The sequence below is a fragment of the Petaurus breviceps genome, unplaced genomic scaffold (genome assembly GCF_028583685.1).
Source record: "Petaurus breviceps papuanus isolate PSGF00001 unplaced genomic scaffold, PetGlider_PUasm1.0 91023, whole genome shotgun sequence".
Classification (NCBI taxonomy): Eukaryota; Metazoa; Chordata; class Mammalia; order Diprotodontia; family Petauridae; genus Petaurus; species Petaurus breviceps.
In genome coordinates this window covers 2,518,369-2,544,614 of record NW_027187398.1, presented here as the reverse complement: position 1 = coordinate 2,544,614, position 26,246 = coordinate 2,518,369, and the positions used below count along the sequence as shown (strand labels likewise).

The window sequence follows — 26,246 nt, the reverse complement described above, 5'->3', positions numbered from 1 at the left end:
GAGAGAGAGAGAGAGAGAGAGAGAGAGAGAGAGAGAGAGAGAGAGAGAGAGAAGAGAGTGTCCACTAGATGCCTTTTCAAAGTTAACTTTGTTGTGAGATCCCAAGAAGTCATTGAACTATTCAATGTCTCAGTTTCCCCATTTGCAAAATGGGGGAGAATATTGACTTTATCGATTTCATAGGGTTTTAGAAAGCAAGGAAGCATTGTTCAAATGCAGTGTTTAATTGTCCTGATGCATAACCTTCTTTTGTAAATTTTATTTGAATTGATCTCTTTTGTTTTTCTATTGACTTCATTTCCAAAAATATTCCTCCCCACCTCTCCTATATAGTAAGCCACTCCTTATAACAAAGACTAGAAAGAAAAAAAAAGAGAAGCAATTTGGCAAAACCAACCCATGAATTTTAGTATATGCAATATTCCACATTCACGGTGCCTCCACTCCCCCCCCCCCTCCCATAGTCTGCAGAGAAGGGAGGGAGATGTATTTTCTCAACTCTTCCTTAAGGAAGCTTGGTCACTACAATTATGGTTTTGTCTTACTGTTCTTTTTCTCTTTGTGTAGTTGTAGTCATTATATCTATTGTTTTCTACCTTACAGTTACTTCACTTTGTGTCTGTTCATAGAAGTCTTCCAGTGCTTCTCTATATTCTATGTAGTCATCATTTTTTATGGTGCAGGGATGTTCCTTCACATTCAGGTATCACAGTTCTTTTCACCATTCCCCAGTAAATGAGCATTTGCTTTACTTCTAGCACAAAAAGTATTGCTCTGAGTATTTTGGCATATATAAGAACTTTCTGTCTTTGGTCTCCTTTTGGGGTATATGTGGTTTATACTTCATATGGATTCTTTGAGACAGATTTCATCATGAAAACAGTTCTTGCACTTTCCTTTCCCCCACCTTCCCCCCACCTCTCCAGTCAGGGAATTCAGACTAGCTAAGTCAGTTAGACATTGCCAAATATAACTGGGCAGGTCATTCTGTATTATTAGTGGGAAAAATCAGCTAATAGGTGCCCAAGCCAGGGGAGTGATTTTTGGATTATCCATCATTTGGGATTTTTGGCACTACTGCCCTCCTATCTTTCTGATGCATAATCACTCATAGATTGTAATCTAGAAATGAATGATGGGGCATGAGGAGGGAAGAGGAGGGGATCTCATGCCTCCAGTTGAGTGCCTGGTATTTTCAGGGCCCTGGGTTCTGTGGGGTGGAGTTCTTTGGCCCCAGAGATGCTGCCTCTGGGCCCCCTTCAATCCAGAGACCCGCCTCTCACAGGTTGCATAAGCTCATTATTTTCCAATCTGGCTCTGGCAGGCCCATTAAAAAAAGGAGCATTTTATTTGGAAAATCTTAATTCATGTGTATTGCAGATGTAGGCGTGGGGAGTACTCGGTTATCTGCCATGGCACGGAGGGCCCCTGGTCTGTCCTGGCAGTTTCGTGGATATTGAGGATAGAAGATTTAATTGTATCTGCTTTGCACACACTATACAGACAGAAATGAACCTAGTGTGGTGATGCTGCTGCTGTCGGTATGCATGCGTGTGAGTGTGTGTGTGTGTGTGTGTGTGTGTGAGACAGAGAGACAGAAACAGACACAGAGAGACAAGAGAGAGACAAAGACAGACACAGAGAGAGACAGACACAGAGACAGAGACAGAAAAAGAGAGAGAAAAAAGGGGGAGGCAATGCAGGTGTGCCTTGCTTTACGCAACAGATGTGTTCCTGGAATGTTGTGTATAAGCCAAATTGGTATATATCTCGAATTTCCTCACAAGAGACATCAGAGAAACTTTATCTTAATTTTGAATGAATCTTCATTTGACTGGCTCTTCCAGGTATTGCATTTCTCTATGTGGGCTGCCGATATGCCCTCCTCGGGGAGGTAATATTCTGTAAACATCCAGCAGGACTTGAGGAACTGGGATTTAAAGGAATGGGAGAGATCTTTCTTTAGTGGAACAATCAAATCCTGTATGTAGCTTTTTTGTGTGAATTTATCTCTTGAGTTTTGCTAGAGTGGGGCCCCATTTGTACAAGGGCATGCCGAATAAATGGAATCCAACTCAATCTTACAGACATTTATCTAGCCTCTACTGGGAGATAGGATGTGTGAGTGTGTTTACAAAGATACATGTTGAAAATAAATAAAATAAAATAATCAAAGAAATAAATAAAATTAAAAAGAAAAGAAAAGCAGTTTTTTTGTTCTTCATGAGGATAGACTTTCCTGCTAGTCCTGTGATTTCATTAGTGTAGGGAGCTGGCAGCAAGGAGCTCAATCGACCTTCTCTGAAATGTGTACTCTTAGGGTGGTACTTCGAGCTTTGAGAGGTTAAGCTCACAGTCAGAGGTGGCACATGAATTCAAGTTTTTCCATCTCAGGCCACATCATTTCTCTAATCGCTATTTCATGTGTCTATCTTGTATGAGAAATAGCAAGGCATTGTGGCTAGACAGCTGGGCATCAGAGGCAGGAACCTGAGTTCAAATCCTGTCTCTTACACATACTGGCTATGTGACACCACAGTACATCATTGAACCTTATAGTGCCTCAGACAAATCTCTAAGACCAGAAGGTGCAAATTGCAGTGGTACAGAGTTTCCTCATCTTGAGTTTCCCATACCAACCAAATTAAAGGATCATGCCCATTTGTTTTGTATGTACTTATAAATGAACTGGCTTATCTAATATAAACTTCTTGAGAGCAGGGTCTTTGTATCCCTAGAACCTAGGATATAGTGCCCGGCATAGAATAAGTAGATGCTTTAAAAAATGTTTGTTGATTTAGAGTCAAGTGTAAAGGCAGAAAATTATGGTGACATCTTCTCTGCAACTGGGATCTGTACTCCTTCACACAACATAGACGTGACCATGTCACTCCTCTGTTAAAAAACCCTGTTGTCTATAGGATAAAACATATGATCCTTAGCCTGGTATTTAAGGCCAGGTTCCAACCTACCTTACCAACATTAGCTGACACCACTGCTTGGTTTAGCTTACATTTGAGTCAAACTGGCCTCCTAGCTGTATTCCCCGACTCGTCCTTCCTTCTTTGTTGGCTTCAGGACTTAGCAGCAGGCCATTCCCCAAGCCTGGAACATTTTCCTCCTTGAAATTTTCTTTTCTTCATGGGCCACCTCTGTAGATTGAAGTAGGAGACCTAGATACTCTTTAAGAAGGCCTGTGATCCTCCATGAAAACGCAGATATGATCTATTTCTTTTTCTGCATTTTGCCCCCCTAGCCCATTGTCTCAGTCCTTTTTTTTAGGCGCCCCTCCCCTTTTTTAGTCCTCATCCCCTTCTGCTTTCTTTTGTTTTATTTTTAAATTACATTACTCTTAGTGGAATGTGAGCTCCTCGAAAGCAGGAGGTTGGATCATTTTTCATTCTACAGAATAGACATTAATAAATAATACTCTTTGACTATGAATTTAATCATTAGTGGGTATAAGAGTCATAATGGGCATAAGCTGTTGATTTACCCAAAGACTTCCCTCGTTAGGAGTTCTTATTCAGGAGTTTGTAATTTTTTGTGTGTCAAGTACCCCTTTGGCAGACTGGACCAACCTCTGGTCCCCTCCTGAGAACAATGTTTTTAAATAATCAAAGAAAATGCTAAATTTCAGTTAGTGGTTAGTGAAAATAAAGATGTAAATTTTCCCCCAAGGTGAACCCTTTCCACAGACCCCTTGTAGGGGAGGATCTGTAAACCCCCAGGTTAAGAATCCTTAATCTCATCACATTTGGATTTTCAGCCAAATCCTGTTGACCTTTGGTTCCAAGGCTTTTTTTTTATACTAAGGAACTGGGGCTTCTGGTGTTTTAAAGAGGAATTGACCTAGTTGGCGGCCATTGCTTCTCTGGCTCTTTTTATTTCTTCTCCTGAGCCTTCTTTCCTCCTGAACCCTAGCCTGAACAACTACAAAAGGCTGTGCTGATGAACCAATGCCACTTTAGAGATGTTTAGTGGAAAAGGGTAGAAGGATCAGATTAATTGGATTTGGCCGCAGTGGGCAGAACCAGGAAGAATCACAGAGAAGCTGCAGAGAGGGAGATTTAGTTGCAGTGTTAAGACAAACTTCCCAATCTTTAGAGATATCCTGAAGCAGATCCTACACCTCTTGGGACCTGTTGGATATCCCTCACTGGAAATCTGCAAGCAGAGACTAACTTTTTAAGTATGTTATGATATCATGATTCCTTTCATGTATGAGTTGGACTAGATGGCCACTGAGGTCCCTTCCAGCTCTTAAATTCTGTGATTCTGGGAGAAGAATTTGGATTCCAAGGGCCTGGGTTCAAATACTGTCTCTGCCATTTCCCACATGTGACCTCAGGCAATTCAATTAACCTTTCTTAGGTATCATTTCCTCATCTGTAAAAGGACAGAGCAGGACCAGCCAGTCTCTGCGATCTGATCCCTACTTTGGGTGCTTCGCTCTCAGGGTCTGTCTCTCACATTCATGTATATACACACAGGCGCCTCAGTAATCCACAAACCCCCAGAGGGGAGGGTACCATTTGGGTAAGAGCTGAAAAGGCAGGATGGGAGGAGTCTGATCCTGCCAAAACTGAGAAGGGAACAAAACTCTAATAAGGTTTAAAAATGGACCTGGAGGCTCCAGAGAGGGATTTGTCTGCAGCAGCTTTTAATCATGTTTCCCAGTAAAACCGTCAACTCGGCTGGAATTTTTTCTTTTTTTTCTTTCTTTTTCTTTTCTTTTTTTTTGGGGGGGGGGGAGGGGGGTGGGGGAACTTCCTCGCCTTTTCTCCTCCCCCCCCCCTTGGAATAAGGAGTGATGGAACAGTCCAAGTTGGGGCATTTGGATTCTGGAGAGGACCAGGGAATTAGGATGGGTGGAAGATAACACTTCTGATGGGGCGAGGGTCTTCACTCCAGAATACAGGTTTTTATCCTCTACCCCCACCCCCACCCTCACGCCCACCCCCACTCCCTTCTTGCCTGTTGGACCTTTCAGCCCCCAGTCTCTCCTCCTGGACATTTTTGTGGTACTTTTGCAAATAACCATTTACTTGGGGCCAGTAAGGAAGTTCTCTGGGTCATCCTTTGGGGACGGCGTTCATAACAATAGCTAGCATTTATGTAGGACTTTAAGGTTTGTAGAACAATTTACATGTGTTTTCTTGTGCAACCTTGCGAGGCAGGTGCTATGATTATCCCCATTTTACCAGTGAGGAAACAGGCTGGAAAAGGTTATGGAATTGCTGCCTCTCAGTGGATCACGTGGCCAAGTGTCTGGGGCCGGATTCAAATTCAGATCTTCAGTTTAACTCAAAAGCTCCAAGTCGGGCATTCTATCCATTACACCACCAACCTACTACCCAGTTCAAACCATTCATTAAGCAAGCATTTATTAAGTTCTTGCTGGGTTTTAGGTACAAGGCTTGGCCTGGAGTATACAAAGAGATAAGCCAAAGCTACTTCATTCATTCATTCATTCAGTAAACATTTTTAAGCACTTACTATGTTTCAGGCACTGTGCTAATCAATGGGGATACAAAAAGAGGGAAAAGACAGTCCCAGCCCTCAAGGAGCTTACAGTCTAAATGACTCTGGGAGAGAGAATGAGGCTGACAACTTTGTGCAACTCTGCCTCCCTTAAATCCAATTCATGCAGGAGTCAAGACGTCATCTGTGATGTCATTGGTCTTTGAAAATGGAGGAAAAATGACAACAATCTAAATAACTAGGTCTGTACTCACTGGGAAGGAAGGCAGATCTAGGTAGGTTAATACAGAAGGACAGTTAGACCCAAAGGGAGCACTACTGAGTCCTTAGGGCAAGGGTTCTCATCAGATATCACTGCTTTAGGCTCTGGCTTCTTTTGTGGGTCTGGCATCTCTTTGGGGATAGAATTTGCTATGCCATAGGGACACACCCAGTATCTTCTCTTCATGATACATTGGAAAGTTCAGCTGGCTTCTCTATTATTTCATTTCACTCTAGAACTCAATAATAATAACACATATTCCTGGAGTGTTTAAGGATTTGTAAAGAGCTTTTATCACAGCCCCATGAGGTAAGTAGAACAAGGGTCCCTTCCCCATTAAGTGAGCCAGGAGAGCCTCCTTCTGGTGCTAGCTGTCCAGCAATGGATCTCCAGATGTCCCCAAGTACTCTCCCCACCTCCACAGCCTAAGCTGACATGTTTGGAAAGTGTTAGGAAAACAAGTTAACCTAAAGAATCCAGGGATGGAAGTGTCGTTAGAGGTTATCTAGCCCAATTCCTTTATTTACAGATGGAGAAATTGAGGCCTAAGAAGATCACTTGAGTAGTAAACATCAGAGGCAGGATTTGAACCCAAATCATTTGACTCCAGAGTCAATGCTCTTTGAACTCTCTCCATGCTTTAGAGCTGGAAAAAATCTCTGGGGCTACTTCATTCAATCCCTTACATTTTATAGGAGGAAAATGAGGCCTAGGAACAATTTGCCTATGGTTTTGCAGCCAAGGGCAGCTAGGTGGCACCATAGTGCACAGAGCTCTAGACCTGGAGTCACGAAGACTCATTTTTTTGAGTTCAAATCCAGCCTCAGACACTTACTAGCTGTGTGACCCTGGACAAGTCACTTAATTCTGTTTGCCTTGGTTTCCTCATCTGTAAAATGATCTGGAGAAGGAAATGGCGAAGCACTCCAGTGTCTTTAACTCCAAATGGGATCACAAAGAGTTGACTCAACTGAAAAACAGCATGTGACTATAGTAAGTGGCAGTGCCAAGACTTGGGCACAGCTCCTCAAGTTCAGTGCCCTCTCCACTATACTACAGTGGCTCTTCCCCTAACCTATCGCATAGTCCTAGTCTGGTGGTTGTATTTTGTGTAGGAGGGACATTTTCCCCTACCGGAAAGTAATGTAAATGGAATTTCAAAACTGTTTGCATGCTAGGGAAGCTTAGGTGGTCAATGTCCAGATGGATGTACTGTTTGTGTGGGTCTGGTGTGTTTGCACAGGTGGCCCCAAAAATGTACAAGCAATTGCTTTCCATAGCGGCGATACAGAAGTAGGGCTAAAGTGTTCCACAGTCATGAAAGTTCCGGTTGGTCGAGGCCTAGAACAACGAGGGTGAATTAGCCCACAAATGAGACAAGAGAACTGGAGAGAGATGGTGAGGAGGTCAGCTTTTCATGATGTTTTATGGAGAAAGGACAATAGTTCTTTGGGGTGTGGGGTGATCAAAACCAGCCCAGGAAGCCTGAATTAAATCTCCTCAGCCCAGGGAAGCCATAATGAGGACTCATGCTGGGTTCTGAAATTTAGATGTCGTTGATCCTGGATCTCAACAGCTTTACCTCCAAACCTTTTCTGTTAATGGGATATAAAGGAACAGGAAACTGGGAGACAAATCCTAGAGCTGTCTCCCTATTAATTCATTCACAAGATGACCATTGAATACCTTCTGGGTACAAGGGTCCACTATCTCTCTATGAAGGGTCCCTGAAGAGTTCTAGCCCAAGCTTTTCACTTTTTAGTGATCATTTCTTTAATTCTAGGACAGTATAGAGAGAGTTGGGTAGTGGGATCCAGCCTGCCAGAGATCCTTGAGCACAGAGGTTCCCAAACTTATTTGACCTGCCACCCCCTTTAAAAAAAATTACTGAGCACCCCCCTGGAAACCTACTTTCTTTTACCCTTTAATGTCTTTTTTGAAATTTGCATTATTTCAAAAGTTATAAAATTTAATAATTTATTGCAAATTTGTGGGGGTTTTTCCTGCATTAAAATTTCGATGATGCAATATTGTGTCATGTAACTATATAGTATTATATTGTAAACAAACATGCCAATATTCCTGCCAATACATGCTGAACTTCCCAACAATACACAACAAACTCACCTGCCAGCACTTGCTTGTTAAGACCTGTTAGCTGACTTGACTATTCATGGGTAATACCTTGCATTTTGTGTGTTTATTTGGAAAATAATGTAATCACTACAACTTTAACTCTGTTATATAACAGATGAAACATGTACAAAGGGTTTTTCAAAATTCTCTTCTCTTCTTTCATTATGCTTCTGCAGCACCCTTATTTTTATTCAATGCCCCCCAATTGCACCAGAAGCTACTACTGCCCCCCATAATTTCAGCACTCCCCGGGGGACAGTATCACCTACTTTGGGATCCTATAAAAATAACTGAATTGTTAGACACTTCTTTTTTGAACCTTACAAACAACTTGGTTTGTGATCTTGTCCCATTGACTTCACATTTCCCCTCTTATCTTTAAAATGGAGACCATGGTCTCTGCCAGGAAGATTTCTGCCTAGGAAAGATGTTGAGGATAGATTGTAGAAACAGGAGATAAAGGCTTTGAAGTAATTTTTAAAAATATGAAACTGGATCTCTTAAATACAGCTTTTAAAAAAAGTAGATACGAATTTTTACATACTTGTCTCAACATTGCCTTGCTTACTGATGTCCCCTTCTTAATTTTCTTCTGCTCTCTTCTATGTATAATTTAAACTTTTATTAACACTCTTTCCTTTCTTTTTTCTTTTTCCATCACTCATTTCCCCCAGTGACGATCCCCTCTCTGCTGTAAAAGCTCTCTCTTGTAACGAAAAGTTATAGTCAAGCAAAACAAATTCACATGTTGGTTGAATCTGAACATAATAACAATTAATATTTATATAGAGCTTTAAGGTTTATGAAGTGCTTATATACACATTATCTCATTTGATCCCCACAACAACCCTGGGAGGTAGGAGGTATTATTATCCCCATTTTATAGAAGTGGAAACTGAGGCTAAGAAAGGTTAAATACTTGCTGACAGTAACGTAGCAAATGCCTGAGGTGGGATTTGAATTCGTCTTCCTGACTCCAAATCCAGAATTCCTATTTAGCTGACATACATGATCATGTATGTTTCATTCTGTACTATCTTTCTCGAGTTACAATGGGTCACTACATTGATCAAAATTCTTTAGTCTTTCAAAGTAGTTTTACTTTAAAATATTGCAGTCATTGCATAAACTGTTCTCCTGGTTCCAGTAATTTCCCCTCATTCCCAGGTTTCTCTGAATCTATTCCTTCCATCATTTCTTAAGGTAAAATAAAATTCTATCACATCCGTATGCCATAATTGTTCAACTACTCCCCAAATCGATGGGAACTGCCTTAGTTTTCATTTCTTTGCTACAACAAAAAGTACTAGTATAAATATTTTTGTACATATAGTTCCTTTCCTTCTGTCTTTGAACTGTGAAATACATGCTTAGTGGTTACATCACTGGGTTAAGAGCATGCACAGTTTAATGACTGTGAAGTTGCAGTTTAAGAGAAATTGCTTTCCAGGGTGGTTAGAACATCACAGTTCCATCCACAGTTCATTAGTGTGTCTGTCCTCCCATAATCACTTCAGTATTTGTCATTTTCCTTTTTTTTTTCCTGCCATCTTTACTAACCTGATGCCTATGAGTTGGAACCTCAGTTGTTTTCATTGAAATTTATTTTATTATTAGTGATTTTGTACACACACACACACACACACACACACACACACACACCCCTCTTTCAGCTTTCTTTTGTACATGGTCTTCCCCAAGAGATTATAAGCTTCCTGGGGGCAAGGACTGCTTTTCTTTCTTTCTTCACCTCCCCACCCCCATTTGTAGACACTTAGTAAGTTTCTTGACTATGACTATTTGGAGTACTATTTCATATGACTAATTTCCTAGCTTGCATGTTCTCTTTTGAGAACGGTCTGCTCATATCCTTTGACATTTATCTATTGGGGAATGCTCGTGTTATATAGTTTCTATCTATCTATCTTGTATATAAGACCTTTGTCAGAGAAATTTGCTGCAAAGAGTTTTCCCAATTAACTCTTTCCATTCTAATTCTCACTACATTGGTTTTGTTTGTGGAAAAATCTTTGAACTATGTAACTGACATTGTCGTTTTGTTGGGAAGCCCACTATCCTGCCTATCCTGCCTCCTTTGAGAGGACTGGCGAGGTGGAGAGGAGCTGTCTTCTGAGACCAGGACTCACCTCTTGTGTCTCTTCTGGAGCTGTTCTGACTTGGTTCGTCTGATAGGTTTCCTCTGGTGTGTGTCTGTCCTTCCATAGCCTCTTCAATATTTGTCTTTTTTTTTTTTTTTTGGCCATCTTTGCTAATCTGATGCACGTGAGCTGGAACTTTAGTTGTTTTCATTTAAATTTATTTTATTATTAGTGATTTGGGACCTTCTCCTCCACATCCCTTTCAGCTTTCTATTGTGTATTATTTTCCCTAATTAGATTGCCTTGGAGCAGGGACCATTTTTTCTTTTTTCCTTTTTGTATCTTTGGATCCCCTTAGCTGAGGTTGCTTGGTACCCTGGGTGGGCCGAGCTCTGGCTTTTGTGTATTGGGCTGGTTGGTCTGTGGGTAAACTTCTTCTGGTGGAATCTTCTTAATTGAGTGAGAGAGGTCCTATGACTGCTACTGGGGTGACATCCACAGTTTCCTCTGCTCTCTATATCAGGGTTTGCTCTGAGGGTTCAGGTACTTCAGCTGCCTATGTCCTTGACATCTGTGTGACTGATTCCAAGCTAAATGCAGGTCTGGGCTTGACCTGAAAGATCATCCTATAATTTGCTGTTAAGGAACTGGTCTGGCTTTTTACTTCTGGAAAATAAGTGTGTGGGCTTTATTGATGCCTTTTTATATCAGTCATTTCCAGACAGACTCAGATCCTCACTCAAGGAATACGATACAAAGAAAACCAGTTAAGCAACACAATCCATCCAATATAGTGACTACCTTAGGTAGTGTGTGCAGTGTTCTCCACCCATAGTCCCTCCCTTCCCCTCTTCAATTGTCTTCAGGAAGGGGTAGAATACATTTCCTCAACTCTTTTCGAGATCCCATGTTGGCCATTACAATTATTATTCAGCATTGTTTTTTATTTAAATGATCATAATTATTGCATATATTGGGTTTTTTTAGAATTTATTTTTCCATTAAAAAAAGAATACTAAAAATAAATTAAAAGAGAAAAAATAATTCTTTTTTCCCTTCCTGAGATACTGAGGCTTTAAGCCTTTACAGTAATATATGTAACATCACAAAATAAATAACAATCCACATTCCTATCTCACTTCACCTTTTAGTGAGCATTTTCCTTACAATAACTCTGTGAGGTCTGTTATATAAGTATCATCATACCCATTTTGCAGATGAGGAAATTAGTCACTAGAGTTAGGAAGGACAGGAGGTTTATATGTGGAAAACTTTTCTGGGCTGTGGCTTGAGACTCTGGGAAAAATCACTGTTATATTCTCCAGGCTTCTGTTTCTTTTCACTTTTAATACAGTCTCTGTGGAGTATTTTCTCTACAGCATCTGCAAGAGAGAAATGGCAATTCTTATGATGGGAAAAGTTAGTGTCCTTATTCTCAACCAAGAAGGAATGGTTCATTCAGTCCTGACCAAGTATGGAACAAATTTCTCAGCCCCCATCAGCTTTTTCAGGGCTTTTCATTTACCTGGTATTAGCAGTGATACTCCCAGGTGGAAATGATCTTTCCTTTCTCCCACCTCTCATAGCAAGCACTTTGTACCTCTCTTTTTAAAAGAAAAAAAGATTTATTTATGCCTTTGCTTGTTACATCACAGTTATTTCCAGATATTGCCCTCCCCATAGGGAGCCTTCCCTAATAACAAAGAAAATAACCTCTGACAGTGTATGTAAAATTCCACACTCACTCCTTCAGTGGAAACTGGTTATAAACTTCTCTTTTGTTTCCAGACCACTCTTTGTTGTTTTTGTTGTTGTTCAGTCATTTCAGTTGTGTGCAATGCTTTGTGACCCCATTTAGAGTTTTCTTGGCAAAAATACTGTAATGGTTTGCCATTTCCTTCTCTAGCCCATTTTACAGATGAGAAACTGAGGCAGACAGGATAAAGTGATTTGCCCAGGGTCTGTATGATCGAGGCTGGATTTGAACTCAGGAAGATGAGTCTTCCTGACTCCAGGCTCAGGACTCTGTGCACTATGGTGCCATCTAGGGGCTCCTCCATTCTATTCCATTCCATTCCATTTTATGTTCTAAACATGGGTTCTGTAAAACACAAGTCTATTCTATTACAATTCTATTCATTCTTCATGATAATTATTGAATGTTTATAGTATAGTATAGTATGGTATGGTATGGTATGGTGTGATATGGTATGGTACAGTACAGTGCGGTACGGTATGGTGTGATATGGTATGGTGTGGTATGGTATGGTATGGTACGGTGTGGTGTGGTACGGTGTGGTACGGTACAGTGTGGTACGGTACGGTATGGTGTGGTATGGTATGGTACGGTGTGGTGTGGTATGGTGTGGTATGGTATGGCAGCACATACATTTGTTGCTATAACTCCTCTGTGGGATTATAGCTCCTATGAGACAATGATCATGGCCCATTTTAAAATTATTTCTTCCACAGTGTTTTGCATTTAAGTGTATTAATAAATAATTCAAATGAAATGTCAAAAACCTGATACCAGGTACAAGAACCTTAAAAATCTAACACTAAAACATCTTTCTAAAGTAGATGACACTTTTCCCTGTTGTTTCGGTTAGAGTAAATTTGTTCAGAAGAACATAGCTTTGACCCTGCTTTAGAATTTCAGATCATTACTACTTTGATACTTAGGCATTTGGGTGATTCCTAAGCTACCCTAGGGTGCTGACTGGGAATCTCCCAACACTCTAAAGATTGATCATATCCCTCTTTTCCCCAGCCTCCCAACCAATTTCCCAGAACAGGCTTCCATGACAATGTTCCTGTCCTTAGGCTGACTTCTCTCTTTCTTTTTTCTTTGTCTCTTTCTGGCTCTCTTCCCTTTCTCTTCCCCTTTGTCCCTTTTTGTCTTCCTTGTGGCCTTCTAGTAGGTACTTAATATTCTTTGACCATCTCTGTGTTTCTGTCTTTTTCTATGTGTCTATGCATGTCTTTCAGAACTTTAGCCCCATTGCCCCAGTAAATCTAAGGCTTGTTCTTTCGATATCTAATATGACTGACTTTCTCCCAGACCTGCCCTGCCCCCTTGCCTAATTCCCTGTTTGGAGAATGGGTCTTTAAAATTCTTTGTTGAAAATTTCTACTCCACAGTCATCTAAGTCTGGTCTGGTCCTGTCCCCCCAGACATTCACGGTTTTGCTTCCTTCATTAGGATGGACAACAATCCTATGTTCAAGATCAATATTATGAATATTCATGATTGTATAATGATAGCTTGCGTTAGGAAGGACAGTTGGTTAACCAGGGAATACAGGAGTATACAGGGGCTGCAACACTGATTAGACACCTGAGAAACAACGAAGATAATCCATATGGAAGCTAAGGAGGGAGATGTGTAATCAGTGAAAATGTCTTAATGGAGTCATTACTTAAGTACACTAAGGGGGCCCCAACTAGCTGGAGACTGGGAGCAAGGGTTATTCAAGGAAACATTCCAGGAGAAGGTGGCCTTGAGGCAGAGGCCAGACTAGCAGGGCTAGCTAGACAATTGGCTCCAGAGTGTGCCCCTATGTTCACTCTGGAAATGCTGTCCCCATGGCAACTACAAGCCCCTGGCCTTTCCTTATATCCTCTGGTGGCTCTTAAGGTCAAGCAGCTAAACCACTCCCCCTAGGCCACCTCTCTCCATAACAAGTTTTGATCACCTGGTCATGCCTTTCAAGGGGCTGTCCTCCCCTCCACCCCCCAACAGGGACAAATATTAGACTGTCCCCTCCCTTGAGTTTACTCTATCCGTGGTCAGACTATCCCTGCTACCTCCTCCCACAGGGACTGTGCTCCCAATTGCTAGGCTCCTTTCTGCTTGTTTTTGTCCAGATCTGAGACATCACAGGTGCTGGGAACTCCCAGTGAGGAAACACCTCAACCCATGCAAATAGGCAACTGGTCTATAGTCTTAAGAGAGTGGCTTAGAGCATTGAGAGGTTAAATGATTCATCCAGGGTCACTTGGATGTGACTTGAGAGAGTGAGAGAGACTTGAACCTGCCATTCTTTCTTTTATTTGGGAGGGCTGGTATTCTGTCCACTCTGCTATGCTGCCTATCTCCCTTCTTTTACCCTCCTGTTTCTTTATTAAAGTACTCTTCTGATGTCTCATGGTATTGTAGAGAAACTCGGAGTTAGAATGGACTTAGCCATCTCCTCCCACCCACAGCTGAGGAGGAGTCCTTTGACAAAAATAATTGACAATATGAGTCATCTAGCCTTTCTTGGAAGACCTTTAATGAGAGATACTCACTACCTCCCAAGACAGTCTATCTATCTAATTGCTGAGGTTTTCCTCAATCTCTGGCCTAAATCTGCTTCCCTGGTATACAGCCATTGTTGCTGGTTCTGCCATCCACGGCCCAGCAGGCCAAGTTTGATCCCTCTTTCTCAAGAAACGTTGACCCAGGTTTTTCCGGGAAAGGTTCTTGTGTCTTGTTATGGCTGGTACTGAGTAGGGGGGATATTTCTTTTTTCCTTTATGCCAGCCAGGTTCTTAGAGGTTAAACTCTTTAAGAGACCTCAGCATTTAGCCTGTGTCTCCATGGACTTGTCCTCCCATCTGGAAGGGTCAGGAGACGGAGAAAAAAGATCTAGAAAAGGGCACCCAGTTAAAGGAAAAGGAACTTGAAAAGGGAAGGGATTCTGGCAGACCTACCTCAGCCATGACCAGCAGCTAAATGGTTACAGACATGCTGATAAAATGCCCCAAATTCCTGGTCTAGCCTCCGGTGGGGAGGGTGTCTGGCAAATGTCAACAATAAAAAATGCATTTTAATGGCACATAATGCAGCCGCTACCGTTGGGAGGGCCCAGTGAGGCCAGATGAAGCAGGTTTGGGGAGTGGTAACTACTGAAGGACACTCCTGGGGGCTTGGGCACTCTCTACTTGGAGCCTTGCTGAACTGGGACCCAAAGAAAAGCCTCAACTCCTCCCCCAAGTCCCAGGGTTGCTGAAGCAGGAACTGGGAATAAGAGGCTGGGCCCAGGACATCTTTCTTGTTCCATTGAGCTGAGACACTGGAAAAGCAGCTAATGTGATAGGGTCAGTAAGTGACCTTGGAGTCTGGTTCATCTGTCTCCTTCTACCTTAAGCTGAGTTAATTCTGTCCTATGCCCTGAACTAGCAGTTGCTATTTCCTGGGGATGGAGTTATCTTCAAGAAAATCCTGAGGGTTTGGATGGAGCAAGACCTTTTGGCTTAGAAAGTTCTCTTTCCTTTCCAGAAAGAGCGAGGGGCACTTAGGGTTACAAATTTAGAGCTGGAAGGGTTTTAAGGGATCACCACCAGGGGTAGGGAACCTGTGGCCTTGAGGTCACATGTGGCCCTCTAGGTCCTCAAGTGTGGCCCTGAGAACCTAGAGGGTCACATGTGGCCTTGAGGCTACAGATTCCCCACCCCTAAATCCAACCCTTTCACTTTACAGAGGAGGAAACTGAGGCCCAGAGAGATTCATAGGAGCACAGATTTAGAGCTGAAAGGGACCTCAGAGGTCCAATCCCCTAATTTTATGGTTGAAGAAACTGAAGTCAGTAAGGTGCATAGGAGCATGGTGCCAGAGCTGGAAGGGATGTCAAAGGCTATCTAATCCAATCTTCTAATTTCACAGATTAAAAAACTGATCCTGGCAATGAGAAAAGAAGAAAAAAAGAGGGGAAGACAAGATAGAGAAGTAGACAGAAAAGTCAAGATGGGAGAACAGAAATAAAGGGAAGGGGGAGGAAGAGTTTTGCTGTCAGATTCTATGGAGCAGATCAGGTAGTGGGGAAAGACAGAGAGAAGAGAAAGGTGGAGGTCCAAAGCTCAGCTTTGGGCTGAATATTTCCTCCCCTCTACCCCAGGCAGGACACCAAGAGAAGAAGCTAGGTATGGCATCTCCTAGAAGAAGTGAGCGCTGGCCACCCAGCCTGTCTGGGCTCCCTCAGGGAGAAAGAGCAGTCAGTGTGGCCATGGGCTAACGGTAAAGGGGAGCGAGCGCTGGCACTGGTGCATTTTAAACTCTATTGAGGATTGTCTTTGCACCCCCAACTCTTAACATAGTGCTTCACTTCTAGTAAATGATTAATGAGTGTTTGCTGATTGACTGGCTTCAAAGCAAAATAGGCACACTTATGTCAGTGTTTAAAGTTCCCCACAGTGACTCTCCCCTACCTCTCCAGTCTCATTCCCCATTACTCCCCTGCTCATGATCATAAGCTCAAGCCAAACAGGACTCTGAACTCAGCAGTATATCTCCCTTCTCAATGTTCTTTCCCAGGTCATCCCCCATGTACTCTATCCCCTCATCTTCATTTATTTTTCTTCAAGGCTAAACTCACCTCAAGTATGAGGCCTTGAAGAAGCTGAGGAAACTGAGGCACTAAATTCATATTCATAATTATCTTCTAGCAGGATAATATTCCATTATGTTTATATATAACACTTTTTTTCAGTCACTTCCCAAAGATTGGGCTTTCCCCCCACTTTTTCCCAGTTTTTTTCTACAACAAAAAGTGACGGTATACAATTTTTTTGGGAGGGGGTATATTTATTACCTTTCTGTCTTTGACCTCTTTGGGATAAATAGCTTTAAAAAATATATTGGATCAAAGAGTATACTCAGATTGGTGACTTTTTTGGATATGATTCCAGATTGTTTTCCATGATGGTTGAACCAATTTGCAGTTACACCAATAATGCATTAGTGTGCCTGCCTTCCCAAGTCCCTTTAACAATTGTCATTTTCATCTTTGCAAATTGGATAGGAGTAAGATGGAACCTCAGACCTGTTTTAATGTGCATTTCTTTATTATTAGTGATTTAGAGCATGTTGCCATTTCTTTTCAGGACTACTCTGTGTCCTTTCTTAATCTTCCTCAGTTATTACTTTTCTCCTCAAACACCTCTAGATCCCTTGGTCTGATCTCTCTCTCTCCTTTGTTTCTATCACAGCCAACCATGACTTATATTCATCAGTATACATGTTGTATTCCTCCTGGAGAAAATAAGTTCCTCAAGGACAAGGACTGCTTTGTTAGTCTTTTCTTTAATAAAACAAGCATTTGTTTCTTCTCTATCTACCTTCCCCACCCCCCACTGGAAAAAGAAAATCCTTATAATAGATGCTCATTGTCAAACGAGACAAATTCTCACATTGGTCATTTCCAAAGATATATTTTTCAATCTTCACCTTGAGTCTATCACCTCTCTATTGGGAGGTGGGTAGCAGGCTTCATCATCAGTCCTCTGGAACTGTGGATGATCATTGAACTGATGAGAGTTCTTAAGTCCTTCGAAGTTGTTTGTCTTCATAACATCATAATGATTGCATCTTGTTCTGGTTCTACTCACCTCATTGTGCATTGATTGGTTGTCTTCATGTTCCCAGCACCACTGAATTGAGTTGATATGCATCAGGGCTAGAAGAGCAACCCCAGCCTCCCCACAGTTAGGGAGACAAGAAGTGGCCTGTGAGAGCAGACCCTCAGCTACAAAGTGATCATGGCATCTTCCTTCTTTTTTTTCAGATCATTCTCAACTCCATGCACAAGTACCAGCCTCGGCTGCACATCGTGAAGGCAGATGAGAACAATGCCTTTGGCTCCAAGAACACAGCTTTCTGCACGCATGTGTTCCCAGAGACCTCCTTCATTTCAGTGACTTCCTACCAGAACCACAAGGTATAGCGAGTGTTCTCCTTGCTTACTTTGATTACTGCCTCTCATCCTGCCTGTTCCTGAGCTGGGAGGGAGGCCAAGAGACCAAACACATCACCCATCCTGTTAATAGGGAACAGGCTGAGTAATGCCATTGGCATGGAACAGAAGAAAACCAAACTCTTAGACTGACACAGCCCAAAACAGGCAGGAAGCATAGCAGAGGACACTGAGTTCTCCTTGGAGCCCCTTAGGGGTACCTGGCTCTGTTGCTGTCTCCCTACATGACCTTGGACAAGTCTCTTCCCTTCCCTGGGTTTCATTTCCCCCACTCTAGATCAACCCTAAGGTCCTATCCTGCTCAAGTCTATATTGCATAAGACTCCCAAGCATGGTGGGAAAAGCTGCCTAGGCAGGGACCCACAGCCGTCAGACCTCATAAACCCTGAGATGTCACTCAGAACAACAATCAAAGCTAATGATGAGCTGGAAAAGAGAGCATGAAATCTGAAGCAAAACACGACTGCTGTAAGTACTTAGGGAGAGAGACGAGGGACATGCAGATAAACATCAGGGCATGAATTGGGGGTGGGGGACTTCAATTTTTTCTTTACCTCCTCTCTTTTCTTGGAGTATGATTGGTCATCCCATAAATTGTTCTCCTGATTTTGTCCATTTCACTTTGAGTGAAGCGATTCTGGCCTAGCTCTGGCTCCAACTCACTGGGGAGGAGGTGGGGGGGGGGGGGGGGGGGGGGGGGGGGGGGGAGGAACTGGGGCATCTACCCACTTTAAAGATGATTGAAGAGGGAGAACCTTGCCCGCAGGGGCTGGCAGCTCCACCCTTTTCAGTTAGTCACAATAGGCAAGCCGATCTCACTCTTTGTCCACCCCTCTTCTAATTTTTTCCCACCTTCCCCATATCTCCTATTCTTATTCTAGATGCCATGGGGTGGGGAGTGGGGGAAGATGCCAACTTTGGTGTCCTGGCCCCTTTGGAGTTCCTGATATGTCTGTAGAACTAAACTAGTTCCTTTTGGTTTGAACTGTGGGGCTTGGAATAGCTCCCATATGACAGTGGAGCTGGGGCCAGATAGGCTTGGGGCAGCAGAATACTCTATAAAAGAGGGGCTTGGATGATTTAGGGATTTGGGAGAAGCTGTAATTGGGTTGTGGCAAGGAGAAAGGAGGATGGCATGACTTCTCTCTGGTTATTTTGAAATGGCCAATCACTGAGCAATCTCACTAGATTGAAACTCTTGAGACTTGTTCATTTGGGACTCTCCTTTGGAACCAGAGAGGTCTTCTCCATCCCAGACCTCCTGAAGTGTTGAATTTGTTGATTGAAGCTGAGCACTTTGATCCAATGAGGGCAGCTAGGTTTGGCAGTGGATAGAGCACCAGGCCTGGAGTCAGGAAGATCTGAATTCAAATATGACCTTAGCCACTTACTTGCTGTGTGACTCTGGTCAAGTCACTTAACCCTGTTTGCCTCGGTTTCCTCATCTATTAAATGATCTCTATAAAATGTTGAAAGCTCATTGTTCTCATAACTCTATTATCCAGTATCCAAGAAAACCCCAAATGGGGTCAGGAAGAGTTGGACATGACTAAAAAATGACTGAACAACAACTCTGATCTAGCATTCTCTTTCCCCATGACATAAAAAAGGGTACACTGATCTTATCCAGGGTAGAATCTTTGCTTGTTCTTCTCTCTCTCCATCTTTTTCCTATACCTTTGGTTTCTCTTGTCCTCACCATGGCTACCATTACTTCTTTATAAGAACAGATAGGATGAATTTCTACTTTCATTCAAGCACTCCATCAGGGAGTTCCTGGCTCTTTTCCAGAGTTGTGCCCCATTCCTCCATCAAAATGGTAATGTAGGTCCAAGTTGTTTGTGGGAGAGAGGGTACTAGATTGACACTGGAAATAGCAGCAAATGGAAAAGTCAGGCCATTGCTGAATATTTCCTGAGCATTCCCCACAAAAGGTGGCCAAATGGAGAAAGATGGAGTTATGGGATATTGAAGTCAGGGAAAGTTAGCTAGGGTTTCTCAAGGCTGGGCCAAAGAAAAGGATGTTCTCCTATGCAGCTCCTGCCCTAGAATCCATATTCATTCAAGTACAGGACATTTTATGAGGCGGCTATGAGATGAGACAAGAGAAGAGAATAGAAGTCCAGAGAGAAGCACTGACAAGCAGAACAGCTTGACTGGGCAGGGTGCATCACTCCAGCATTCATCCCTTTGGACAAAAGGAATAAAAAATTGTATTATTTCAAGACACAAGGTTAACCACAGAGGGAGTGATTTGTATAAAGAAGTGACTAAAATCTTACAAGTTCATCAACCCCAGCCCCCTCCCCCCCACTCTCTTATTAGCAAATTACATTTTGGGTCAGATTTAGAGAATAGTAGATTTGTGAGAGTCATCAAAAGGATCTTAACTACTTCACAAGCAAAAATAATACTTTGATAGAATGATGTATGATTTCACTTATGGGAGAACCTGGTTAAGCTTTCTCATCCTCCATCATTCTTTTCCACACATCCTTGATGAGGATATAATAGAGCAGTGGTGCTCAAACTTTTTTGTCTAGAGACCCCCCCCATTACACTCTTTAAAATGATTAAGGACTTCACAGTGTTTTTGGTTACCTGTGTTAGATATATTTATATTTATTAGAAATTAAAACTGATAATTTAAAAATATTAATTCATTTAAAATGTTGATAAATAAAATTAAAACTGATAATTTAAAAAATATTAATTCATTTTAAATTTGGATAATAAACTTGTTAAAGTTAACAGAACATAACATGAAAAGAACTGTATTTTCCAAAATAAGAAAATTTAGTGACAAAAAGATTAGATTTACTAAACATGTAACAAGAAAAGCAAACTGTCTATAATAGAGACCACAGTTTCAAATCAAGGGGATGCCCATCAATTGGGGAATGTAGTAAACAAATTGTGGTATATGAATGTAATGGAATACTATTGTGTTATAAGAAATGATGAACAGGAGGAATTCAGAGAAACCTGGAAAGATTTATATGAATGGATGCTGAGCGAGGGTAGCAGATCCAGGAGAACATTATACACAATAACAGTCATAGTGTATGAGGACTGATTTTGATAGACTTGGCCCTTCTCAGCAATGCAAGGACCTACAACAATTCCAAAAGACACATGATGGAAAATGCCAGCCACATCCAAAGAACAAACTATGGAGTCAGAATGTAGAGAAAAACAGACTATTTTCTTTTTTGTTTTGTTTTATTTTGTTTTTTTTTTTCTTTCTCATGGTTTTTCCCATGTTATAATTCTTTTATGCAACATGACTCATGTGAAAATGTGTTTAGTAGGAATGTATGTGTAGAGTCCATGTCAGATTGTATGCTGTCTTGGGGAGGGAGGGGGGAGAGAAGGAGAGAAAATTTAAAATTTATGGAAGTGAATGTTGAAAACTAAAAATAAATAATTTAATTTTTAAAAGTTCAGATAAGAGTTAACTTTTTAAAAAGGACAGGAGGCAAGTGACTTGACTCTGACCCTAAGGGCATATTCTAGGAAGGAACTATGTCAGTGACTCTTCTGTTTCCTTCTTGGACAGATCACTCAACTGAAAATTGAGAATAACCCATTTGCCAAAGGATTCCGGGGCAGTGATGACAGTGACCTTCGTGTGGCTCGCTTACAGAGGTGTGAGAGAAAGGAGGCCCTATCTTCAGTAGTCCATAGCCAACACTCAAGCTTCTACATGTCCCTCATGGGTGACTGGGGTGGAGGATAATTTTTCAGGGAAGGGCCCAGGAATCCAGAGTTTCAGCTTGGCCACTTATGAGTTGCATGACCCAGGGCACATTACTTAACCTCTATAAACCCCAGTTTCCTTGACTGTAAAATAATACCTGACCTGTCTCAGAGTTGTGAGGATGAAATGAAACAATATGAACATTTTTTTGGGGAAAAAGGACACCCTCTGCAAGTGGGAGTGAGTTTTTATTTATCTTTTTCTCCCTTCTCCCTTCCATCCCTAGCAAAGAATATCCGGTGATTTCCAAAAGCATCATGAGACAGAGACTTGTCTCTACTCAGCTTTCTGCTAAGCCCGATGTAAGCCCCCTGCACGGCGCCCATCAGGCGCTCCAGCACTATCAGTATGAGAATGGGGCACATATGCAATTTGCTGCTGCTGAAGGGCAAGACCTACCCCTTAACACCTTCCCAGGGCAGAGAGACTCAGGGCTGTTCTATCATTGCCTGAAGAGACGAGGTAAGTGACCACCTCTCAGAACTGAAAATCCTGGGAGGGTTGGAAGGAAGGAAGGAAGAGAAAGAAAGAAAAAGGGAAGAAAGAAAGAGAAAGGGAAAGGAGGAGGAAAGAGCATATGGATAGAGGATGTAAGCTCCTCGTGGGTAGTGATTATTTCATTCTTTATATCCTTAGTGGCTGGCATATAGGAGGTGATTAATATATGCTTATTGACTGATTAGATCAGGGGTTTTTACCCTTTTTTGTGTCATGGACCCCTCTGGACAACTGTTGAAGGCCATGGGCCCCTCCTCAGAATCATGTTTTTAAATACACAAGAGAAAAATTACAAAGGAAACCAATTATATTGAAATTACATTATCAAAAGTTATCAAAGTAATTTTTTAAAACAAACAAGTTTACAGACTCCCCTCCCCCCAAGTTAAGAAAGCTTATATCAGCTAGAGCTTTCTCTACCCAGGTATTACTAACTCTTTATCACTTGAGAATGGGTTGGAAGGAGGTGGAGAGAGGAACCTATCTGAAGGGCCCCTGGCCCCAGCTGGGTCTCCTTATTCTCAGCTGCTGTTTCTCTTTTCATTTTTCCTCTTGAACCTCTCCAGATGTCTGTCACTGCCTCCTTGGTTGCTCTCGAGGCTTGTCTTCAAGACTTAAGTCAATTTTACCCTATGCTAGAGGCTCTTGGCAAAGGTTTGATATGGGAGCAGACTAAAACATTTGATTAGAATGAGGTCCTTGGAAAATCTCAGTCAGAGGCTGATTAATAATCATCAAGAGTTGGCCAAGTCACTTAACCCTCATCTGTCAAATGAACTGGAGAAAGAAATGACAAACCACTAGCTGTGTGACACTGGACAAGTCACTTAATCCTGTTTGCCTCAGTTTCCTCATTTGTAAAATGAGCTGGAAAAGGAAATGGCAAACCATTCCAATATCTTTGCCAAGAAAACCCCAAATGGGGTCATGAAGAGTCAGACATGACTAAACAACAACAAAGTAGATCACTTTTAGGTTTGCAAAGCACTTTACATCTGTGATCTCATTTACTTATTTTATAGCTCTGTGAAGTGGGTTCTATTAGTATCCTCATTAAACCTGAGAGAAGTTAGGCCTCTTGCCTGGGGTCAGTCTGCTAAGTATTTAAGGTTGGATTTGAATTCAAATCTTTCCAACTCCTGGCCCACTGATCTATCTAGCATGTCCCTGCATGGTACAATGAAAGAGCACCAGCTCTTATGTCAGAGGACCTGGATTCAAATTCTGATTCTGACACTTAATAGCTTTGTGACTTTGAGCCAGTCCCTTCTTAGGCCTCAGTTCCTTTATCTACAAAGTGAGGGGGTTAGATTGATTGACCTCTGAAGTCCCTGCCTGAGATCCATGATCTCATTCTTCCAGTGATAATCCTACCCCCATTACTTTGGATGATCCAGGTTTGTGGCCGTTAGCCAATTTCCTCATGAATGGACCTGTAAGGGATGTCTCAGTGTTTAGAAGGACCTAGGATGTATATCTTGGAATGGGAGAGACAAAAGTCCTTTTCTAGAAGGATGGTGCCTCTTTCTAGTAATCTCACAAGACCGATGAGGCACTCTCTGTGAAAATGCTATGGTGTCTCAAGGGAAAAGCAGGACAGACATGTAGACTGTGCTCTCATGACAGAACTCTCAGGCGAAGATAGGGACAGCTGCCTTTGAGGACCCTCTCCATGAGCCTTCAGCACCACTCACATGCTGGTCATCACTTATGGTGTCAAACAGCTTTCTGTAATACCAAGGAGTGTGTGTGTGTATTAATAAATCTGAGGAGACCAAGGACAGATGAATGAGAGATACAGCAAGAAACACCTGGAAAATGACCACTGCGCATTGCTTGTGTAGGCTCAGAACTGTAGTTGTACAGGGAGTGTGGTACACTTGGGAGTCAGAGGACACAGGTTGAGTCCTATGATGCCATCTCCAGCTATCCTTGCCTGTGTGAACTGGGCTTTAGTTCTGTAAAATGAAGGGGTTGGACTATAAAATGAGCAGCCAGAACAGTGTAGGAGATGGAATGCTGGACTTGGAATCAAGTAGATCTGAGTTCAAATCCTGACTTGGGTACTTATTGAGTAACCCTGAGCAAGTTTTTTTTTTTTGAGGCAACCAGAGTTAAGTGACTTGCCCAGGGTGACGAAGCTAGTATGTGTCTAAGGTCGAATTTGAATTTAGGACCTCCTGACTCCAGGGTCAGTCAGTGTCCTATCTGCCCTACCCTGAGCATATCTTAACCTCTCTGAGATTTGTATGAAATGAATGGGTTGGATTTGAAGACCTCTAGGGTTCCTTCCAGTTAAATCTATCAATCTATGACCAGATGATTTCTGAAGTTCCTTCTAGTTCTAGATCTCTACCCTTCATGGTGGGGAGCAGGGAAAGCAAGGGCATTTTAAAGTAGCCTTTCCCTCCTCCCCCTTACATTCCTATAGCTCACTGGGGCCTGAAGCCTTAGCCTGAAGCAAGATACTCTGGTTAATACAGAGAGAAGTCTATTAATAGGGACGGGAAGAAGGTATGATAAACCATCTGAAAAGGGATTCTTGAATTTGTCAAGAGGGGCCGTTACATAAGCACCCTGACCCAGGCTGTTTGGATGGAGGAAAAGTCTTGTCTAGGGTCTTGGGAGTGGAGTGGTCAGCTTGGATGGGGAAGCGTGAGCCCACATGCTTGAGGGAGGACCCAGGGAATCCGGCATGGACTGTGTTTACCATCACATGTAGCATAGATAGAGCCAAGTTGTTCACTCACAGCCCAGCTCCTGGGGTAGGGGCAGCCCTGTTTTTAATTATCCTGTCCACGAGCCCCCATTACCACAATGGATGTATCAGAAGCTTTGAGTTCGAGTCCCCACTCAATCATCTCCCAGTTAAGTGATTATCACCTGGAAAATGGAGAAGGGAGGAAACCATGCAGGTCCTCTTTCTCCTTCTTAGGGTTGTATATATTTGTTATATGGGCATGAGTTATTTTTCAATATCCTTCCCCAAATTAGGGGAAAGTACCCTGAAAGTACCACACAATTGGGAGAGGACTGGATTTGGAGTTAGATCTGGGTTGCAGTACTAGTTTTGCCACCGGCTAGCTCTGTGTGACTTTGGACAAGTCACAAGCTTTCTAGTCCATAGTTAGATGATCATTAAGCACCACCCCTTTCCCTTCTTGGCTCCACCCACTTCCCAGCTCTAGCCGTCTATGAAATCTGAGCACAAATTGTCCCTCTGACTGTCCACCCTGCTTCCTACCAGCGCCATAGAAACAGCAGCTAAAAGTAGGTACAAAATGACCAGCGGTTCTAGCATCTTGGACATGAGGTTCCCAGGGGACCACAGCTGGTCTGGGGGGCTGGTCCTTGCTTAAAGTTTTGTTTATCTTCCTGCAGACAGCACCAGACACTTGGACCTTCCCTGCAAACGCTCGTATCTGGAAGCCTCATCCTCTGTGGGAGAAGATCACTATTTCCGCTCACCACCCCCTTACGACCAGCAGATGCTGAGTCCTTCCTACTGCAGCGAGGTGACTCCGCGGGAAGCCTGCATGTACTCAAGTTCTGGGGCTGAGATCGCCGGAGTGTCGGCGGTGGATGACCTGCCCCCTCCCCCGCTGAGCTGTAACATGTGGACATCGGTGGCGCCGTACACCGGCTACAGTGTTCAGACCATGGAGACTGTGCCCTACCAGCCCTTCCCTGCTCATTTTACTGCCACCACTATGATGCCCCGGCTCCCCTCCGTGTCCACGCAGAGCTCCCAGCCTCCAGGGAACACCCACTTCAGCATCTATAACCAGCTCTCGCAGGCTCAGGTCCGAGAGCGAGGGCCGTCCACCTCATTTCCAAGAGAGCGTGGGCTTCCCCCAGTCTGCGAGAGGAAGCCCCCATCCCCACACCTGAACGCTGCCAACGAATTCCTGTACTCCCAAAGCTTCTCCTTGTCCCGGGAGTCTTCCTTACAGTATCATTCAGGAATGGGGACTGTGGAAAACTGGACTGATGGGTGATTCTGAGGTCTCATCACAAGAGACAGTGTTACTGATCCAGGACCATGTTAATCCAGTGTTAATCCGGGGGGAGTAGCCTGCACTATAGTTGTGGATTTCCAAGGGGGGAAGGGTGCTTGGCGAACACCTACTTTTCTGACCACAACTAATGCCATGTCATGAAGAAAGAACAATGACCAAGAAGTACCTTTAGTCCATCCAGATCTGGCAGGGTGGGAGTTGGGGTGGGAGGGTTGGTCAAGCTAGGGTGTCTTCAGGAGGTTTCCACAGCATGAT

The 26,246-nt window shown here is 42.8% G+C and overlaps 1 protein-coding gene across 2 annotated transcripts in view; it reads left to right on the top strand.

Moving 5' to 3' along the window:
• TBX4 (T-box transcription factor 4) overlaps nucleotides 1-25,970 on the top strand; it is a 43,653-nt gene extending 17,683 nt beyond the window's left edge. The window contains exons 5-9 of one of the 2 annotated variants that reach the window (XM_069077954.1): nucleotides 17,526-17,678; nucleotides 21,274-21,362; nucleotides 21,701-21,936; nucleotides 25,304-25,306; nucleotides 25,354-25,970. In XM_069077954.1, the coding sequence (XP_068934055.1) occupies nucleotides 17,526-17,678; nucleotides 21,274-21,362; nucleotides 21,701-21,936; nucleotides 25,304-25,306; nucleotides 25,354-25,970 (1,098 nt within the window). The remainder of the gene's footprint in view (nucleotides 1-17,525; nucleotides 17,679-21,273; nucleotides 21,363-21,700; nucleotides 21,937-25,303; nucleotides 25,307-25,353) is intronic. The other variant, XM_069077955.1, reaches the window with a different exon arrangement.
• Nucleotides 25,971-26,246: the final 276 nt, after the last annotated feature.